The following is an 18725-nucleotide window of genomic DNA, read 5'->3' as shown; positions in this document are numbered from 1 at the left end:
TTTTTTTTTTTTTTTTTTTTTTTTTGTAATTTTGTATGTTTATATTATTATTTTACCCAAAACTGTTGTAGTCTTGTAGATCTATTATTTGTATCACTATAGCAAAACTGTTTCAAATGCAAACACATCTATTTTAATAATTATTTATTTTTATAATCCTTCAATGTAAACGATGATAATCAACTTTGTATTTCTTACCAACATTTTTTTTAACCATAACGTATAAACGTAATTAATTAGCAATTGGTAAACACGTAAAGACCAATATAAACCACATACATGTATATCAATCGCCACATCGATAGACTTTGTTAAATTTTGTTCCTCCAATTCACACCTCATAAATAAAATTGAATCATTTGTCAGGTTCATTCACAACCAGTACTATAGACTTCTCAGTTGTCATAATCCGAATAAGTATATATTTAATGTGTACGTACTATCACCTCATTATGTATCATAATAAATCCAATGTTTGGTTAAATCTTGAACAACCAAATTAGTTGATTCCTCCCTCTCTAGTGATTTAGTTACTTCTCTCAAATGTAGGCAAATAGATAAAACTTAGTTTCCTAGTATTACTACTTTCTCTTTGGGAATGTAAGAACTTCCACAGCAAACTACTTGCTACAGTTTTTAAAAAAAGGAGAACAGAGAGAGGTTGCTGAGGACAAGTAATGAAAGAGAAGCAGAATAAAGTAAAACAGAGGTTACTGTAGTGTCCATGAGTCAACGAATCCACCAGTTCCAATTTCCACATAATGAATAAAAAAGACACACGTATATGTATTTTCCATTTTCCAAGTTGTGTGTTTCTTGCCTCAGAAACAAACCTTCACGTTACAGGCCTTGTGGCCCAATTAAAGTTTACCCATACAATTTTGTTATGCCACTTCTGATTTGTTTTTTTCATTTTTTTTTGTTTTTCTTTTGTTTTTAACTAGGTTTTGAACTCATACTACACGTGGGTTTATTTGATATATTTTGATAAAAATTATATATGATTGATTACAATAATAAAATATTATCTCATAAAAAAAATTAAAATTAGTACTAAGGAAAAAAATTAAATTTCAGATGCACAACTTTTTAAAATATAAAAATCAGTTGTGTTATAAAATCAAATCTGATAAAAAAATCATAAATTTAACTTGACGTCCAGGCGAGGCAAATCAAACTAATGACCTCACATATCCTAAATCATTTTCTTTGACCACCAGAAAAACGAAACAATATTATAATCATGAATTTAACTCGTTTTCATATTTAATTGATCGCTACCACCTATGTTTTCGTGTTTTTTATTCAATGTTTCTTATTCTTCATATTTTTTTCTTGTCATTTTCATTGTCAAATTTTATGTTAATTGTCATCGTAACTTTTACCGTTTGGTTCTTCGTTATACTCTTTTTTTTTCTTTTTTCTCGTCAATTTCTTCACATTCTTCCACTGAAAAACCTTTTTTTAGACTACCACACAACTTGTTAACCCATCAAACTCTAATAACAAAATCAATTCTTTTCTCATAACATTTGTGAAATTCATGATTACCAGCATAGTCAACACATGCACCCAATTATTGACAATTTTATCCATATACTTATTTGGTTTTAGATCCACACGTTTAGAAACTTCTCAAACCAAAATCCTTACTTGGTTTATAATATTTTAAAAACATAATAAAATATACTAATAATTATTTATTTAATATGAATCATATGATATATAGAACTATGAGTACACTATAAGAACATATTAATTACAAATAAATAATATCAATTATATTATATCATCAAATAATATCAACTGTATCATATTATCAAATAACCGTAACCGTATATAACAGTAACCACTTGAACTGTAACCGTATTTAAACGTAACCGTTTAACCGTTTGTTAAATGCATCTGGTTAAGGTTACAAAAACTTCTAACCATAACCGATGGTTAATAAACCTTAACCGTGACAACCGTAACCCTGGTCATGCCTATGTATAGCTAATAAAACATGTGTGTTTATCGTCCATCTTTCTTCTTTAAACCTCAAAATTTGACTCAAACATCAAATTAAGGTCTTGCGATGTCAATCCTTTTTCCTTAGACCCAAAAATAAAAAATTAATGATAGAATATCAACTCATCTATAAAATCATACACAAAAATATGTTTTACAGCTCATAAGAAATAAAAATCACAAATGTAGATAAATAAGATAATTTATGTTTTGCATCAATATTAATAATATTTTAAACTTTTAAAGGTTCGAAATATAAAATTTGAACCTTTTAAAAAATTTCAATATTTATAATATTTTAAAATTTTAAAATATAAACTTATAATATTTAAAAACTTTTTAAAAGCTAAGAACTTTTAAAAGTTTCAATATTTATAATATTTAAACTTTTAAAATTTTTAAATATTATAATATTTTTTGAAACTGTTTAAAGTTTTAATTTGATCAAATAAAAAACCAGATCAAACCAAATAAATTTTTTAAACTTGGACGCCTGATAAATCAAGCTTTCCTGCGCATTCGTTGTTGGAAGCATATTAATCTTATTTATACTGGTTCTAAACCATTGTCTAAAAAATTTCTAGCCGATGTGGGATATTGTGCTTAGTTCTTTGATTTCCATAAATTTCAAATTTTCCTTTTTCTAAAAAATTCTGTAAATTTAAAAAATGTTAACGAATGACATGTCAAATCATATGATAGGTTGTTTAAAATAATTTTTAATATAGAAAATTCTGAAAATTATGTAAAATGTTAATAAGTGATATGTCAAATTTCTATTGGTTGTTTAAAATCTTATGTGGACGGCCTTAGGAGCTTATAGCTCATACTTTTTATTAGTACAGATTCTTCTTGTTCTTGGCATGGAATGTTATTTGCAGACACACTTTTGACTTTCGTTTCTTTTTTTCAAACTAGAAAACATGCAGACATTATGTCGAACTCCTCTCTCTCTCTCTCTCTACGCTTGAAAGGTTTGTGCAATTGTGCTCAAGGAGATCCAACTAGCTAGTCTCATTACCTTGTTGTTATTTGTTAACTCTATAAGAAAGATTAAGAAGACCACAAAATAACTCCATAGAAAAATATGCATGTGTTCGCATGCCATTAGGACAGACCAACGTAACTATTTTATTAGAGAAAATTGTAACCCCAATATTTTCTTAACAACCTTTTGTAACTCCCAAAGAAAATAAAAACTTAGCAAAATTCATGTGGGCTTTGTAAACCCACTTTTTGTTCTTCCAACTACTTTGACATGTGATTCCCTTTTCTTTTCTTCACACTAATTTATATAAATGTACGTACCCCTCGCGGTCCAAAGGTAAAAATTCATTAGGGAAAACAATATATTAAAGTTTCTTACTAATGAATAAAATGATTAAATGAGTAACATGCATAATAAAATATCATCATCCATGCACGAAAATCATGAGCACTCCTCAATCTTCCTCCCTCTTTCTTCAGGCTAATATAAACCTTTCATTAATTACAGATCTGAATTAGCGATCTAGTTAACTAACCTCATCCCAAACTCTCCTCGATGATGATCACCATTAAGCTATTATTATGTGCACTATTCTTCGTCCTCTTAAACTCTCTTCTTCATCAAGTACGGGGTCAAAGTTACCAACTTAACACAACCTCTTCATGGCTTAAGAGCCACAACAAAGCAGCTACAACAACAAATTGTGGTAGGGCAAAGCCACGGATGTGTAAACCAAGGACTTGCAAACGATCCGGACCACCAATGGCTCGGATGAAATGTTGTCGTAACCAATGCGTCGATGTCTTGTCCGATCCAAACCATTGTCGGTTCTGTTTCCGGAGTTGTCGGTTCGGGTTATCATGTTGTGGTGGAGATTGTGTGGACACAAACAATGATCCGTCTAACTGCGGACAGTGCGGGAACGAGTGTGAGTAGGGTGCGCCGTGTGAGTTTGGTATGTGTGGTTATGCCGCTCCGTCGTCACAGCCTGGAACTAGAAAACGTCATCGTCGTCCTAAGTTTCATAGGCCATGTCCTCCTTCTTCTCCGGACAGTAAACATTACGATGATCGTGATGATGAATGAATCGTTCATATATAACGTGGTGAGATACTGATGACATCGAGTCTTTGAGTTTAACATTTGTTGTTCTGCGTTGATTGATCATATCGTGTAATTTCGAGTTCATTTTTTCTTTTTTGATGAAATTTATTTTGTAATGATAATAAAGTTGGTTATATGAGTGGTTTATGCTTAGTGTTTAGTTTACTGTTCGTTTCGAATTGATATATTTCGGTAATATATATTGTGTATGACTTTCGAGCAAGATATATTATGTCCACATTTTTCAATATTATAAACTGAAGGATTATTGCATATAGGACATCAGTTTGTAAATGATGTAGACATGTAGTCGGAGGGAGCTGAACGTTTTAGAAGTTATATTTTGATACGTCTTAAATATAGAAAGAATGTGAAAATGTTAATGCATGCTAGAAATTAATTTATATACTTTTAACTGATTTTTTTCACTGTTGTGCCTATAGAATGTGAAATTAATGTTAATGCATCATGCATGTAAGTTCAACATAGATCAATGTTGGCTTCTTCCATGTTTACGTATATAAATATGTAAAAGAGTCGAAAGCACCTGTACTGTTCTTGTGTGGTGGGGCAAGTTTCTTGTTTGGAGCAGTTGTTTCGAAAAAGATCTCTTAACGTGTTTAATCGTGAATATGAAATATGAAAATTTAAAATTTAGATGGGAAATTTTATCAAACATGAGTATACATAAAATGATAAAATGCAATTTTTTCTAAAGAAATCTCATTCAGTTTACTTTGCATCATTAAATGTTTTCTAAACAAATCATCGAAAAGAAAATGTTTTCGAAATTACGAGTGACATAATAAGAACACGCAATTATCTATTTAACATGTTCCGGTTTTAGGCCCAGTATGCCCAGAACTTCTCATTTGAGGCCCAGAGCTTCTTCATATAAGTAACAATCTCATTCAATTTATATCTTACTATATTAATTGATATTAATTGATAAGTACTATAGAACTAACCCTAAAATATATAAAAAATTATAAGAAAAATTAATTAAGATTAAATAATTAATTAAATAAATATTTTTAATTAAAAAACGAAAATAGAGAATCATCAAATAAAATAAATTGTAAAAAAGAAAAAAATCTGTTAGAATCAAAACTAATTTGCACTTAAAAAACATGCAAATGTTTTATTGACAGGTTTTCAATAAAAAATTTTAAAATACAAAAATTATCATATAAGCAACAAATTTTTAATCACAAACCATTATAAATAACATAATAACAAAATAAATTACTACAAATTTTCATAAAAAAAATTTAACCCGCGGTTTTCCGCGGGATAGTATCTAATTTATTATATTATTCATACATCATCCATTGAGAATTGAGATAACGAATGGTTTTTTTTGTTTATCGAAAAGAAAAAATCTTTTTGACCACTCAAAAAAAAGAGTCCCTTTCGTGAACTACTAAGTTCGATGTGTGTATGTATACACATTATCTTCCAATGTTTAAATTTACTAGACTTTAATTTTGGTGGAATCCACACTCTATCTGATATAGCTTCAGACAATTTATTTTTTCCTTTTCTTTTTTTGTTGAGACATGTTTTTTATTCAGTCTATAAATTTAAAGATAGGAATAAAACCCAAAGAAATACACATATGCACCCTATTTTTTTATGGTTCATAAAAGAAAAATATAGAGGTATCACACATGTATATAATCTAATGAGGCCATGTGGTCGTGGAAGATAAGATTAGTTAATAAAGATGTTTTTGATTTCTTATGAAAAAGTGAGTGTTTTCTTTTCCTTCTAAAACAATGGATCAAGTTACTGATTAAATTAGATGATACATGTAACACTTCTTCTTCGACACGTTGTTGTATGCTATATCGGATCCAACATTTAAATAAAATAGTTTTGTTCATTTCTAATTGGTTGGTTATTAGTAAGTAGTTTGCATCAACCTTTTTGTGATTGAATTTTGTCTCCTTGATATATAATGAGTTTCTTTTTGGAAGTAATATATATTAAAATTTGTTAAAAATAAAAATAGTTGAGGTGGAGATGTCATTAGGAAGACGAAAGAGAATGAAAAAGCGTGGAAGGAGCAAACTTTGAACCAAAAAAACCAAAAAACTATCACTCGTTAACGCGTCTCGTCTCCTCAAGATGACTTTTCTATTTATCACACTACACCAAAATTTAATTCATATAACCAAAAAAAAAAACATCCTAGAAATAAAAATAATAATAACAATCCAACAATAATGTTCTAAATAGTACTTTGTCGAATAATGGAATGATTTCGCGACTAATAGAAATATAGATTGTCAATTTCGGTTAACTAAATTAGATAATGAAATAATAAAAATAGTAAAAATAATATTAAATCCCCAAAGTTAGTTCAACTATAAACTTTGTGTGTTGATAAACTTCTGTGTGTTGATGATTATTTTACCATTTTACTCTACAGTATAACTAACTAAACTCTCAATTAAACTGCAAAAATGTACAATAACAATAGTGTAATAATTTGTGTTAGCATAGATATAGGCATATTTATGATTTTTGTATATCGCATATAGTTCGACGTATATTCGTCCTTATCATGTAACATACACTATATATTCTTGTGAATACAATCTTTCTGATCACGGAGTTTCATCAAATTACATGGTATCAAAGTTTTTTTTATTAAAAAAACTCGATCCTCTTTCTCCGTCTCACTGGTTCTAAGGCTTTTCAACTCGTACCACATTCGCGAGTTGTGTTAGTCCGAACAGGACTAATATATCATCTGAACATTTTCAGGTTTAGATAAAACCGATTATTACTTAGTATAGTATCGTACGTTCACTCGTTACCAAAACAGGTATAGTTTTCCAGACCTATATAGAAAACTATACGTAATAATTTTTTGAGTTTTAGCAAATAGCTGTAAATTATCTAATTTAGCCAGCCTATGATCACCACAACAACTAGGGGATTACCTAAAAGGGAATACCCTCAAAACAAGAGGTAGCATCACGAGTAATCTAAGATTACTCAGTGAGCCTGCCTAACTAACCTCTTAACAACACCCTAACTTGAACTATAACAATGAACAAGCAACTAATGCAGCCAACACATGCATTAAGTAAATCACATAATCACGAAATCAAACAATGCTTAAAGAAGTTAAAGCACCCAAATAAAGAGTACCTGCACAACGACTCACATTACAACTGTACGATACTAATAAACTTTACTTTAAGGTCTTTGATCTTCTATGAAACGGATTTCCCACCACGCAATGCTTCCCTGACCCTTAGCCACATAGGCTAGAAGGATCACATCCCTTTCCTAAAATCGTGTACAAGGGACCTATTCTCTTACGGTAAAATTTACAACTTCGTCAAGTAATGCTCGTTGGTAGCGAACCACTCTGAGCCATTGGGACAATCACGTTATCGCCTTTTCCAAGTCTTAACAACACTAATGACTCAACCAAAAATACAAGTATATCAAATGACTAAGAATACTTGCAACTTTAACTAACAATCAATCAAACATCCATGCACGAGCAACACTAACACAAAGAACACACAACAAACTAACATTCTTTCTATCACAATCAAATAAAAATTAAAAAAACAACATCAAACAAGGCATCTCAATCTTGTCAATAACTACCAATTATTGACTTGCAAATAAACGAGCAACGTAATGATTAGAACGATAGCATAACCAATTATACTAACATCTATACTACTCACAACAAACAAATCACACAATAATAATCACATCAAACAAATCACACAACAATAATCACGAGCTATAAAAAGATAGAACATGAACCTAACATACAACAATTACCACAAGAAATTAGGATAATAAACACAACAACCAAACAATTCAATCAACTACAAAATCTAACCTCACACGCAATATCAAAAAAATAAATAAAACCTAAGCATGTGCTACTTCACATGTGTTCGGTACTCACAAGGTCTGTCTGGAGCTTGACATAGTTCACGTCTCTGACTAGCTAGATCCACTAAACTCGAATGCTCTGGATTTCGCATCATCAAAATCCATTTAGGTTGTGATATAAAAAGAAAAAGCTAGAAGCAAAACTGAAACTAAGACTAAGCTACTTACATACCAGCTTGATAACTTCCTTGAGCTGCTCGGAGACTTCCGCTATCTCCAAAAATGAACTAGGACTTTTTAACTAAGGTTTTGGTTTAGATTTGTTACTCTAAAGCTAATGAACAAAGGCTGAGTATTTATAGTCCCCTAAGGTTGGTGCTAGAGCTGCTTAGTCACTTAAACAAGTGTCTCACGTTCAGTTCTCCACCAATCACAACTTTTCATTCCATTTTGGCCATGCTTATCCACTTCTTAACCCAACACATGGCATTACAACTCACCAACGTCTCTATACTGTTTTCTTGACTGAGAATGAGCCACTTGGTCTCCTCTTGACCAATCAAAATTATTCTAATTGATTCTAAGCCTAACTCTCACAAACCGTTAACTGTTTCTCGCCGGAAAATATCTATTTCGACCAGTTTTATGTGTCATTGCCCAAAAATAATTCCTCCACGAAAAATCTGTTTTTTGAAGGATAAAATTATCTATTTTATCTTCCTTTAGCCTCTCTAAAATCCTCAAACTCAAATAAAATTAATCGTATCACTTTTCCTTTCGATGATTTGCTAAAAGAGTCACTAACGACTTGATTTTCTAAAAAAAAATTATTTTCCGAGCTTCAAATTGGTTTTTACTTCTTGTTACGACATCTCCAACTACCTTAACTAAATCCCATATAGATGCAGCCAAAGGTTCGAAATGAAACCCTGTCATGGGGAAGAATATGATGCTCTTATTATAACGTGAACGTTGGAACTGTTACCACGGCCCAAGTTTGCTAATGTGATTCGTTGTATGTGGTTGTACAAGCATAAGTTTGATTCTGCAGGAAATATGGTCCGCTACAAGGCTCGCCTCGTTGCTAATGATAAGTCACAGAAATTTGGTGTTGATTGCAATGAAACTTTCAATCCGGTCATGAAACCTGCTATAGTTCGTGTTGTTCTCAATGTTGCAACACACGCCGCTCCACTTCCGACTTCTGTGTTTTTTCTTGGAGATAACATCATTTCTTGGTCTTCAAAGCGGCAACACACTGTCTCTCGCTCAAGTGCAGAGGCAAAATATCGGGGTGTCGCTGATGGCATTACTGAGTTAGCTTGGATACGTAATCTTCTTCATGAGATGCATATGCCTTTTCCAAAGGCGTCCATTGTATTCTATGACAATGTTAGTGCTGTCTATCTTTCTACAAACCCAGTTCAACATAAACATACGAAGCACATCAAGATCAACATTCATTTTGTTCGTGAACGGGTGGTCCTTGTTCATGTGAAGATATTGTACCGTCCTCCCATCAATATGTTGATATCTTTCCAAAAGATCTTTCCACACCGATGTTTCTTGATTTTTGATCCAGTCTAAGCATTTACAAGTCACCAGCTTGGACTGTGGAGGGTGTGTTAACGTAGATGTAGGGATATCTATGATTCTTATATATCACATATAGTTTGATGTATATTCATTTTTATCATGTAACATACATTATATATATCTCATGAATGTAATCTCTCTGAACACAAATTAAAATCTTGTAAAACAATGGTATGAAAGATTAGAAATAAAATAAAATAGACTATTACAAAGATTATGAAAACATTGATATGTTTTTTTCTTTTCTTGTAAGTGTAATTAAAAAGAGTGAGAGGTGTCTATCTTTAGCTTAGTAAATTAATAAGAAACTAGGACCGGACCCGCAAAACAGTGCGGAGGAATCGCGGGGGAATATTTACGGATATTGACAGCTCTTAATGGATTGAAATATGTTACTTTTTATTAACTATAGTGCAGATAAATCATATTTGTGTTAGATCACATATATATTTTATTTGGTTATAATCTGTATATTAAAAGAATAAAATGAGTATGTATAATTTTATATGTGGAATAGTTGAGAAGAATATTAAATTTGTAATATAAAAATTTAAAAGTAAATAATCGAATATTGAAAATATTTGATTAAGTATATTAGTTTCTAAGTCTAAATTACTATAATAGTAAAAATATTTTGTCATATTATATTTTTAATAATATAAGTACATTTATACTTAATTGATTTAAAAATTAAGGTATTAAACATAAGTAAACTATGTGGGTTTTGTATTACAAAATTAATCTAAACGAAGGTAGACAGTATAAATGCAGATAATATATTCGCATATATCATGAGAAATTTAAACAAATGCCCATAAAAAGTGGAGCTTTTACATGGCTCTCTATTATATTCATCTCTTCTTCTATAGAGTTCTACTAAATATGTCTCGACTCTTCTCCATGTTTATTTATTTCTCTATATGTGGCAGCTCAATAGATGATGCATCTTTGTGGAAGATACCCACCAAACCCGAATTAGAAACATACATGTTGAACATTCTTGAGCACATACTTAATCACTGAACTAACAGGTTATGCATCAAGAAGGCAACAAATATATATGTAAAAAAAAAAAGATCAGTATATTATATAAACAATATATCAAACTGAAAAGTCAATGTAAAGGTCACAAAAAACATAGAATTGGATAATAAGAAGCTGAAAACTCACTGTTAGTATCTTGGCAATCTCATTTTGAGTCCTTTACTCTCCACACTTGAGATACTTTATAACTTGCATTTGCAATCATTAGTTATATTTGACACCTTTGAACCAAAAAAACTAATATAAGAAACAGAGCATCGATGGTAATCTTAATTACGTAAAAATAAAAATGAATCAACCATTTAATAAGTTTTCTAGACATTCCAGTTACTGCAAATTGAGATGAAAAAAACAAAGATATATAAAGAAATATAGAGATACAATCTTAAATCTCTTTAATTAGAGAAATAAAGAGGTATACCACATATCTCAATGTATGGCTTCGTTGCCGATGTGTTCTCTCTAGTCAAGTTCTATTCCAAACAAAATAACCTCAAAAGATTTAAAGAAACCAAATCAGAAAGTTAAACAACATGAAAAACAAATCATAAAAGCTTTGAAAAATGAGTTGACCAAAAAAAAAAAAAAAAAGCTTTGAAAAATGAGTGCTAGAGTTTATGTGGGTATGTGAATAATTTAATAAGATTATCTATTATCTATTTATAGGCTAGGAAGGATCACAATTTAGGTTTAATAAGATCAGATTTTTTAAAGTTCTTTTTGAAAATTGAAATTAAGGCAATGAGAATATATGTGTATTAACTGTTTAGATTGTTTTTTTTTTTGGTAGAAACTGTTTAGATTGTATTGATGAGATGCACAATATCTTACCGAATTAAATATGTTTATATATGTAAAATTTAAAATTTAAATGCATGATTTTAAGGTAATGAATTGAAAGTATTCCCTAAAATATAGGTTAGTTATGTAATTATTATTCTTATAATTAATTTCGTAATTATTGTTTCCAAAAATATAGAACTTTCGACTAATAGTTTTTGGAAACCTTTTTTAAATGCTAAATGCTAATTAAATTAATAAAAGAAAAATTTAAAGATCCAAATTTGAATTTCGACGTATTTCACCTATCTAATTTATATTTGCTCCGCAATATTTGGTGTTTAGGATTTCATTAGTTGTTTATTTCCTATCCTAGCGGATTATTTTTTCCTTGTCACGGTGAATATTAAGTTTATTTGTAATATAATTTATGTAATTAGACCTGTCCTAGTGGTAATGCACTGATCGCCGTACTGCGTTTTCGTCGGTTCGACGCTGAACCGTTACTTTTTTTTAATGTAAATTAATTATAAAATAGCTATTATCTTCTTCTTTTAAGATCTGATTTCAGCAAAAATCACAATATCGAACATCAACCCAGCACTTGATCTTGTCACGATTTTGAAGTAATTTTGTTTACTCTAATGTATCATCCAACAATGAACAATTTTTTATAAGTTACAAACAAAAATAATACATCGTTTTTTATTTTTTCCCCTCGACATCATCATTATTCCCAGTGAGTCACCACCGGCAATCACTTTCTCTGATGTCGTTATTGGTACAGTGAAGGGTCGTGACTCATGAGGGAGAAAACTTGAATTCTCCATGAAATTTTAAAATTTTGTTCAGTTTAAAAAAATTTCCCAAAAAAAAAAATTTCTAATAACCCATTTGTCAATGACGCGGATCTTTTTAATCCAGATCCAACATTCTTAATCTTGGATTATTTTTCCAGAATTAACCCGATAGAAATATCCAATTTAATAATTTCGGGTTATTTTAAAAATAAAACCCAACCCATTAATTTTAAATATCTTATTTAACTTTAATGAATTGTTGTTTGGTAAATGACACTGAGAATATTTTCGTCCCAAGGAGAAATTGTACTTCTATTTTCGTGGGAGTCTTTTGGTGCGGCGTATAAAAGAAAGAAGAGAAATAAAATGACTAAAGAAATAGGAGAGGGTGAGGTGGGAAGTGCAATGAAGAAGAGTGCAGAGAAGCAAGTGCCAATCTCTTTCCCTTGTCTCCTCCTCCTCTTACCACACCTATCGAGACACCATCCTCTCTCTCTATATCACCTTTTCTTTTCTCGAAAAATATTGATTAATTATTAGTATTTTTTTTTGTTTTCTTTTGTTAGTCGATGCGTTTCGAATTTGAATTGCTAATTTGTTCTAACTAAGTACTACAAATTATTCTATATTTTCAAATTATACTAAAAGTGTTGTTAGGTGCACAAAGAAAAACACAATCATCTTTTACGAAAATGAATCATGATCATGTAAACAAACTAGTCATTGTGTTTAAGGTAAATATATCATTCTTTTTTAAAACATTCATTTCATTTCATACTTTAACTTCCCAAAGGAGATATCAGATAGGGTAAATATAATACAATGTTAAAGGTTTTGAAATGATTTATATAGCTATTATTCAGCTGAACATGTGTTTTAAACATACTTAATATGTATTTTTATATATAATTTTTAATTAAGTTCGATTCGAATTTTAGATCTAGCTAATCGCAATGAACATTCAAAGCAAAAGATAATAAAAAATAAAAAAACACATAAGTGTTGACAAAAAAAAAACCACATAAGAAATACAAATATTATTGGTATATCAATTTCATATATTTCATCCATGTTGATTTTGGATTTATAAATAGTGAAAATACACCAGACACAAATTTTCAAGTTATCATGTTTTCACCAGCCAAGAATACTACTCCCTCTGTTTCAAAATATAAGATATTTTAGAGAAGTTTTTGTTTTATAATATATGATGTTTTTAAGTTTATATGCAACTTTTACATTAGTTTAGTATTTTATATTATACAGTATTGTTTCTGATTGGTTGTACTTGTTAAAAGTATAGATTTCTTAATCTGCATATTTTAGTTAAAATATCTTATATTTTGAAACAGAGGGAGTATTATAAAGTCATCGATTCATGTTCTCTAAAAAAAGAGAAGAAGAGAAGAATTGGTCTTCTTGTATATAGGAACTACCTCCTCCACTTTCCATGTTTCCCTTTCTTGTAGGAGTTAGGACTCCATCTTTTTGCTTCTTGTTTGTCTATTTAACCAAATTAAAAAGTCAAAAATTGGATTTTTTCAATTGATTCACAAATTATCTTAACAAAAATTTCTATTATTCCAAAACAAAATACACATGTGTTTGTGTAGATTCAAAAACAAGCTCGAAAAATTAGAAACAAGTTTTGAGATGATGCAGTATGAGATGTAAAAGATGCATGACTAGGATAAACAAGAATGGAAAGAAACAAACCTTATCATAGTCTCTTGCATCTTTGTGCATCTCATTTTGTATTATTCTAATACATGTGTCTAATTCCTCGATCATGTCTAACAATAGTTGTGAAAGTCGTAATGATCTCACAAACTTCCCATTTTTTTTTGTAAACTACAGTAAAACCTCTATAAATTAATAAGGTCGGGATCACGAAATTTTATTAATATATAGAAATTTTAATTTATCGGTAAATTAATAATTATTAATTTACCAATAAATTAATAAAATATTAATTTATGAAGAGATTTTTTCATAATTTTGAAAATTTTATACTACAAAATAAGATACTTTTGTTATGATTCACATTTTTATAGAATTTTCTTAATTTATAATCTTGACTATCATAGTAGGATTGATGTTAATAGTTTACTTAATTATCTAGGTGAAAATGATAAATGTTAGAAATTTAGAGTTTAGAATAAATTATTGGTATTATCTTTCATGGTAATGATAAAGCCGAATAACATATTGCGGTGCCTTTATAACCAATTACATGTAAAAAAATTACCGCAGCTAGGACTCTACTCAATTTTTGGATCCGATTTGAGAAGACAACATTAAAAAATTTTGATACAATTAAAAAGATTAGAGATGAGCTCCAACTAAAATGCAAATTCAAAAATAGACAAACAACAATAAAGTCATATTTCACTAAATTTTCTCATATATATATTTAGTTTATATCATTATTAATTTATGACATTGTTGAGACTATATTTTTACATAGGATTTTCAAAAAAATCATTATCTTATTATTTTATTGAATTGTGTTAATTTTTACACCGGTCTAACTCTGGACCTAAAAAATTTATTAATTTATAACGAGTATTAATTTAAAAAGTATTAATTTATAGAGGTTTTAGTGTAATTTGAAATTTTAAAGTTGCATTCAAAATTGTAAACATTTTTGCATGAATTTCCGTGTTACTTTCTAAAAACGGAATATTTATAATGTTTTCCAGTATTCTAACATATGGTAGTATATACGGTATTTATACATAGTATTCTACTATAGTTTTTTTCAAACAATTTTATACTTATACAATGGTTCAATATGGTTAAAGCTATAAAGTTCATATATACTAAAATTTTGCATACATATGGATTTTTAAGGATTCAAAAACAAAAATTATGTTATTTTGAAAAATGTTTAGAACAAAAAAATTAACAAACTACTAGTTTTTATCTAAAAAAAGTAACTATGATTTAACTTTATCATTAGTGTTTTTCTATTATTTTCATATTTATTAGTTATTTAAAATTTTAAAAATGCTTTGTAAAAGTGAACATTTTAATTTTTTTTGGTATTTATGTATAAGAATCATTATTTATGTTTTATAACTATTATAATTTTATAATTCTATAAGTAAATTTGACGAATTATATATATATTATTAATAAATTCTACATAAACGGTCGTATTTACATTTTCAATGGTTAACGTATATAGTATTTTAGGAAAATATCAACTGTATTGATCTGATGACAATGATGATTTATTATTTTTTATAAATGTTTGTTTTTTTTAAAATACAGCATATGTGGACGAATTTTTTTTCTCTCTCCCAGGCTTTTTTTTAATCAAATGCTCCAATCTTATTGCAAAGTTAATATACTGGCTAGAAAAGGANAAAAAAAAAAAAAAAAAAAAAAAAAAAAGTTTAGGTTCTTCTTCACGACTGATTTAGCTTGACGCAAATGGTTTCCAATATCTCTATAATAATCGGTTGACAAAATGATGAGAAAACCGAGTTGGTCGGTCTTGTGGGGCGGGTGCGGGTGCGTGTGAGAAGATAGCTAAAAGAGAGAATTCCAGAGATTACTATTCCAACCAATTTTTTAAAAAAAACCTTTTTCTTTTAAAACTAACAAAATATCAGTTATTTTAATATTATTTTTTAAAAACAAAATTTGAATTTTAGTTTCTTCACAAAAATTGAACTTTTAATTAAAAAAAAAAAAAAAAGGAAAGAAGAAGAAGAAGAGCTTTTTGTGTTGAAGAGAGAGTTTTCCTATCTTCCCCCATACCTCCTCCCCTCCCTCATCTTCTTCATCTTCCCCTCTGCCTTCTCTCAGATCCTCTCTCCATCCACCATTACTACCTCTGGCTTTTTTTTCTTAAATCCACTATGAGGAGAGGAAGAGGCTCTTCCGCCGTAGCCGGACCAACCGCCGTCTCCACCGTCATCAACGGATCTGTTAAAGAAACACAACGACGTTTCAGAGGCGTCAGGAAGAGACCTTGGGGACGTTTCGCCGCCGAGATCCGTGATCCATGGAAAAAATCACGTGTTTGGTTAGGTACTTTCGATTCCGCCGAAGAAGCCGCACGCGCTTACGACTCCGCCGCTCGTAACCTCCGTGGTCCTAAAGCCAAAACCAATTTCCCCGTCGATCCTTCCTCTCCTTCTCCCAATCTCCGGTTCGCAGCTTTCCCTACCACCGTGAACCAAAACCAAAACCAAAACCAAGTCGATCCGTTCATGGACCACCGGTTATACCCCGGAGATAATAATAATAACCAACAGTTTCATCCCGTTGTTAACCGGCCGACTTGTAGCAGCATGAGCAGCACCGTCGAATCGTTTAGCGGACCGAGACCTACCGCGGCGAAACCGGTGACGACGGCGGCTAAAAGGTATCCTAGAACTCCGCCTGTAGTACCTGAGGATTGTCACAGCGACTGCGATTCGTCGTCGTCTGTTATCGACGACGACGATATCGCTTCGTCGTCGAGGCGGAGGAGTCCGCCGTTTAAGTTCGATCTTAATATCCCACCGTTGGATGAGTTCAATGGTTCTGATGATCTTCACTGTACCGATCTACGTCTCTAAATGAATTTGGTAATTCAAAAGTTCACAGATCCGTTTGATCGATTCGATTTAATTGAAGAAGAAGAAAAAAAAGTTCCGTTTTCTAAATTTTTTTCTTCGAAAAGAATTTTTTTTTTTTTTTGTTTTGTGTTTTGTTGAAGTCGATAAATAGAAAGACAAAGAAACGAAGAAGAAGATAGAAGATGGTGATGGAACTTGAGCTTGCGCTGTGTTCTACTACTTGTGTGATGATGATGATGATGATATATTATTGTTATTACTACTACCATTAAAAAACTTTCAAATCAAGAAGAGGAAGAAGACGAACGAGATGATCTGTTTTGTTTGTTTGTTTTATTGTAAGAGAAAACAGATCTGGGTTTCGTTTTTTTTTCGTGAGAAAGATCAAACAACAACGACCACCCCAATCTTTGTAACATATACATTTGCAACACTGATGATTCTAAATAAAGTCTAGAATCTTTCTTTTTCTTTTTTTTCAGATCTCTGTTTATCTTCTTTGAGCTCTTCATTGTACGAATCAAGAATTTATGGGTTTTGTTCTAAAGATCAGCTGGTTCTTGTTTAAAATCTCATGTATGCTTGAAGTTTTTTCACATTAGTTGTGTGTGGGATTAAAACTTAAAGGAAAGACAAGTGAAGCTTGTTTTATGAATTGGTTCATGTGTTGTATCTTAACCCGTTTCAAAGTTATGTTCTGTAATAATTAGCAATGGGTGATTTGATTAGTTAGAGATTAAGATTATTTACCCAGATCTAAAAAAAAGCTTATTAGTAAAGACTTGTTATGAGTTCCAAGGGGTTATGATATTTTCTGAACTAAAACTTGTTTTTCTCTTTAAAGGTATTAAAGGGTATGTTAGATCTTATGTTTTCCAGAATTAATTACCAAACTCTAAGAATTTCAAAAAAAAATCAATTTTTAAGTTAAAGAGTAGAAGTTGTTAGAAGTTTTCTAAACGTTTCTTCAACCTAAAAATCGTGGTACTGTTGAAGTTTTTATTTCAAATTCGTGATATTTTTTGTTTTGAATAACAACTATTATTTTTTAAATATTAAAAAGGCATTTTTCTAGGTATTGTTTTTGTTATAAAACAGAAAGTATATTTTTAGGTAATTTGGGACAATAGTTTTGGTTGAGTTTGGTGGGCAATTGATAATAAATCTGTGAGAGAGAGGTGTGTGGTGGCAGGCAGATTCGTTTCCTGTTTGACCCATTAGATTAGATTTTGTGTTCGGCGTTACCCTCAAATTTGGGAAAAATACTTAGTACTTGACTGGTTTAAACGCTGCGGTTGTGGTTGCGATTGCGGGAAATTGCGGAAGTGGGCGATTGCGGTTTCAAGCATTATTAAACGTTTTGAGCGACTGGTTTAGCGGTTTAAAATTGGAGCGTTTGCAGAAGGTTTACGACTGGTTGACCTGCAGGTGCAATAGCGGTTGGAACATAATAAATGTGATATATAATATATAAATGTTTCAAAAAAAAAAATTTAACTAAACTTGATTTATAATTTAAATTTATTAAAAAATACTAAAATAATTATTCAAAAAACAAATAAATTTCATATTAAAATACTTATTCCTTTATGCATTTGGTTTTTCACCAAAAATTTAATCAAGTAATTTGATAAATGACAAAACATATGTTTTAGATCGTAGATCTTTTCTCTTTTCTCTTAGTCGTGGGTCAATAGTTGCATCGGTAGGAATGGTTAAGTGAGAGTTGAGAAGAGCCACTGATGATTTGTTTTAATACTTTTCACAAATAATCTTATTTTTTAAAAATTTCTGATGAAATATTATATTTATTTAGATTTTTTTGAACTTATGTGCGATGTGCCATTAAATTTACATCAAGTTTTCCGGGTTATTATTAATTGGAATATTATTTTCTTCTAATTGTTTATTTTATAATCTCTGTAATTGTATCCGTACTTCATTTTCTCCCATCCT

The 18725-nt window shown here is 30.2% G+C and overlaps 1 protein-coding gene, 1 long non-coding RNA gene and 1 pseudogene across 2 annotated transcripts; 2 read left to right on the top strand and 1 right to left on the bottom strand.

The window, feature by feature from the left end:
• LOC104742598 lies at window positions 3457–4256 on the top strand (annotated as a pseudogene).
• LOC109128849 lies at window positions 10388–11156 on the bottom strand. The gene is made up of 3 exons (XR_002035143.1): window positions 11037–11156; window positions 10742–10836; window positions 10388–10595 (listed from the first exon to the last, which is right to left on the bottom strand). It is a non-coding gene; the product is annotated as an uncharacterized LOC109128849 (long non-coding RNA).
• LOC104742596 (ethylene-responsive transcription factor 3-like) lies at window positions 15885–17245 on the top strand. Its single transcript, XM_010463617.2, has one exon. The coding sequence runs from the start codon at window positions 16065–16067 to the stop codon at window positions 16767–16769; it is 705 nt and encodes a 234-aa protein (XP_010461919.1). The 5' UTR covers window positions 15885–16064; the 3' UTR covers window positions 16770–17245.

This window comes from Camelina sativa, chromosome 14, assembly GCF_000633955.1.
Source record: "Camelina sativa cultivar DH55 chromosome 14, Cs, whole genome shotgun sequence".
Lineage (NCBI taxonomy): Eukaryota > Viridiplantae > Streptophyta > Magnoliopsida > Brassicales > Brassicaceae > Camelina > Camelina sativa.
This window is presented reverse-complemented; position numbering and strand designations above follow the sequence as displayed.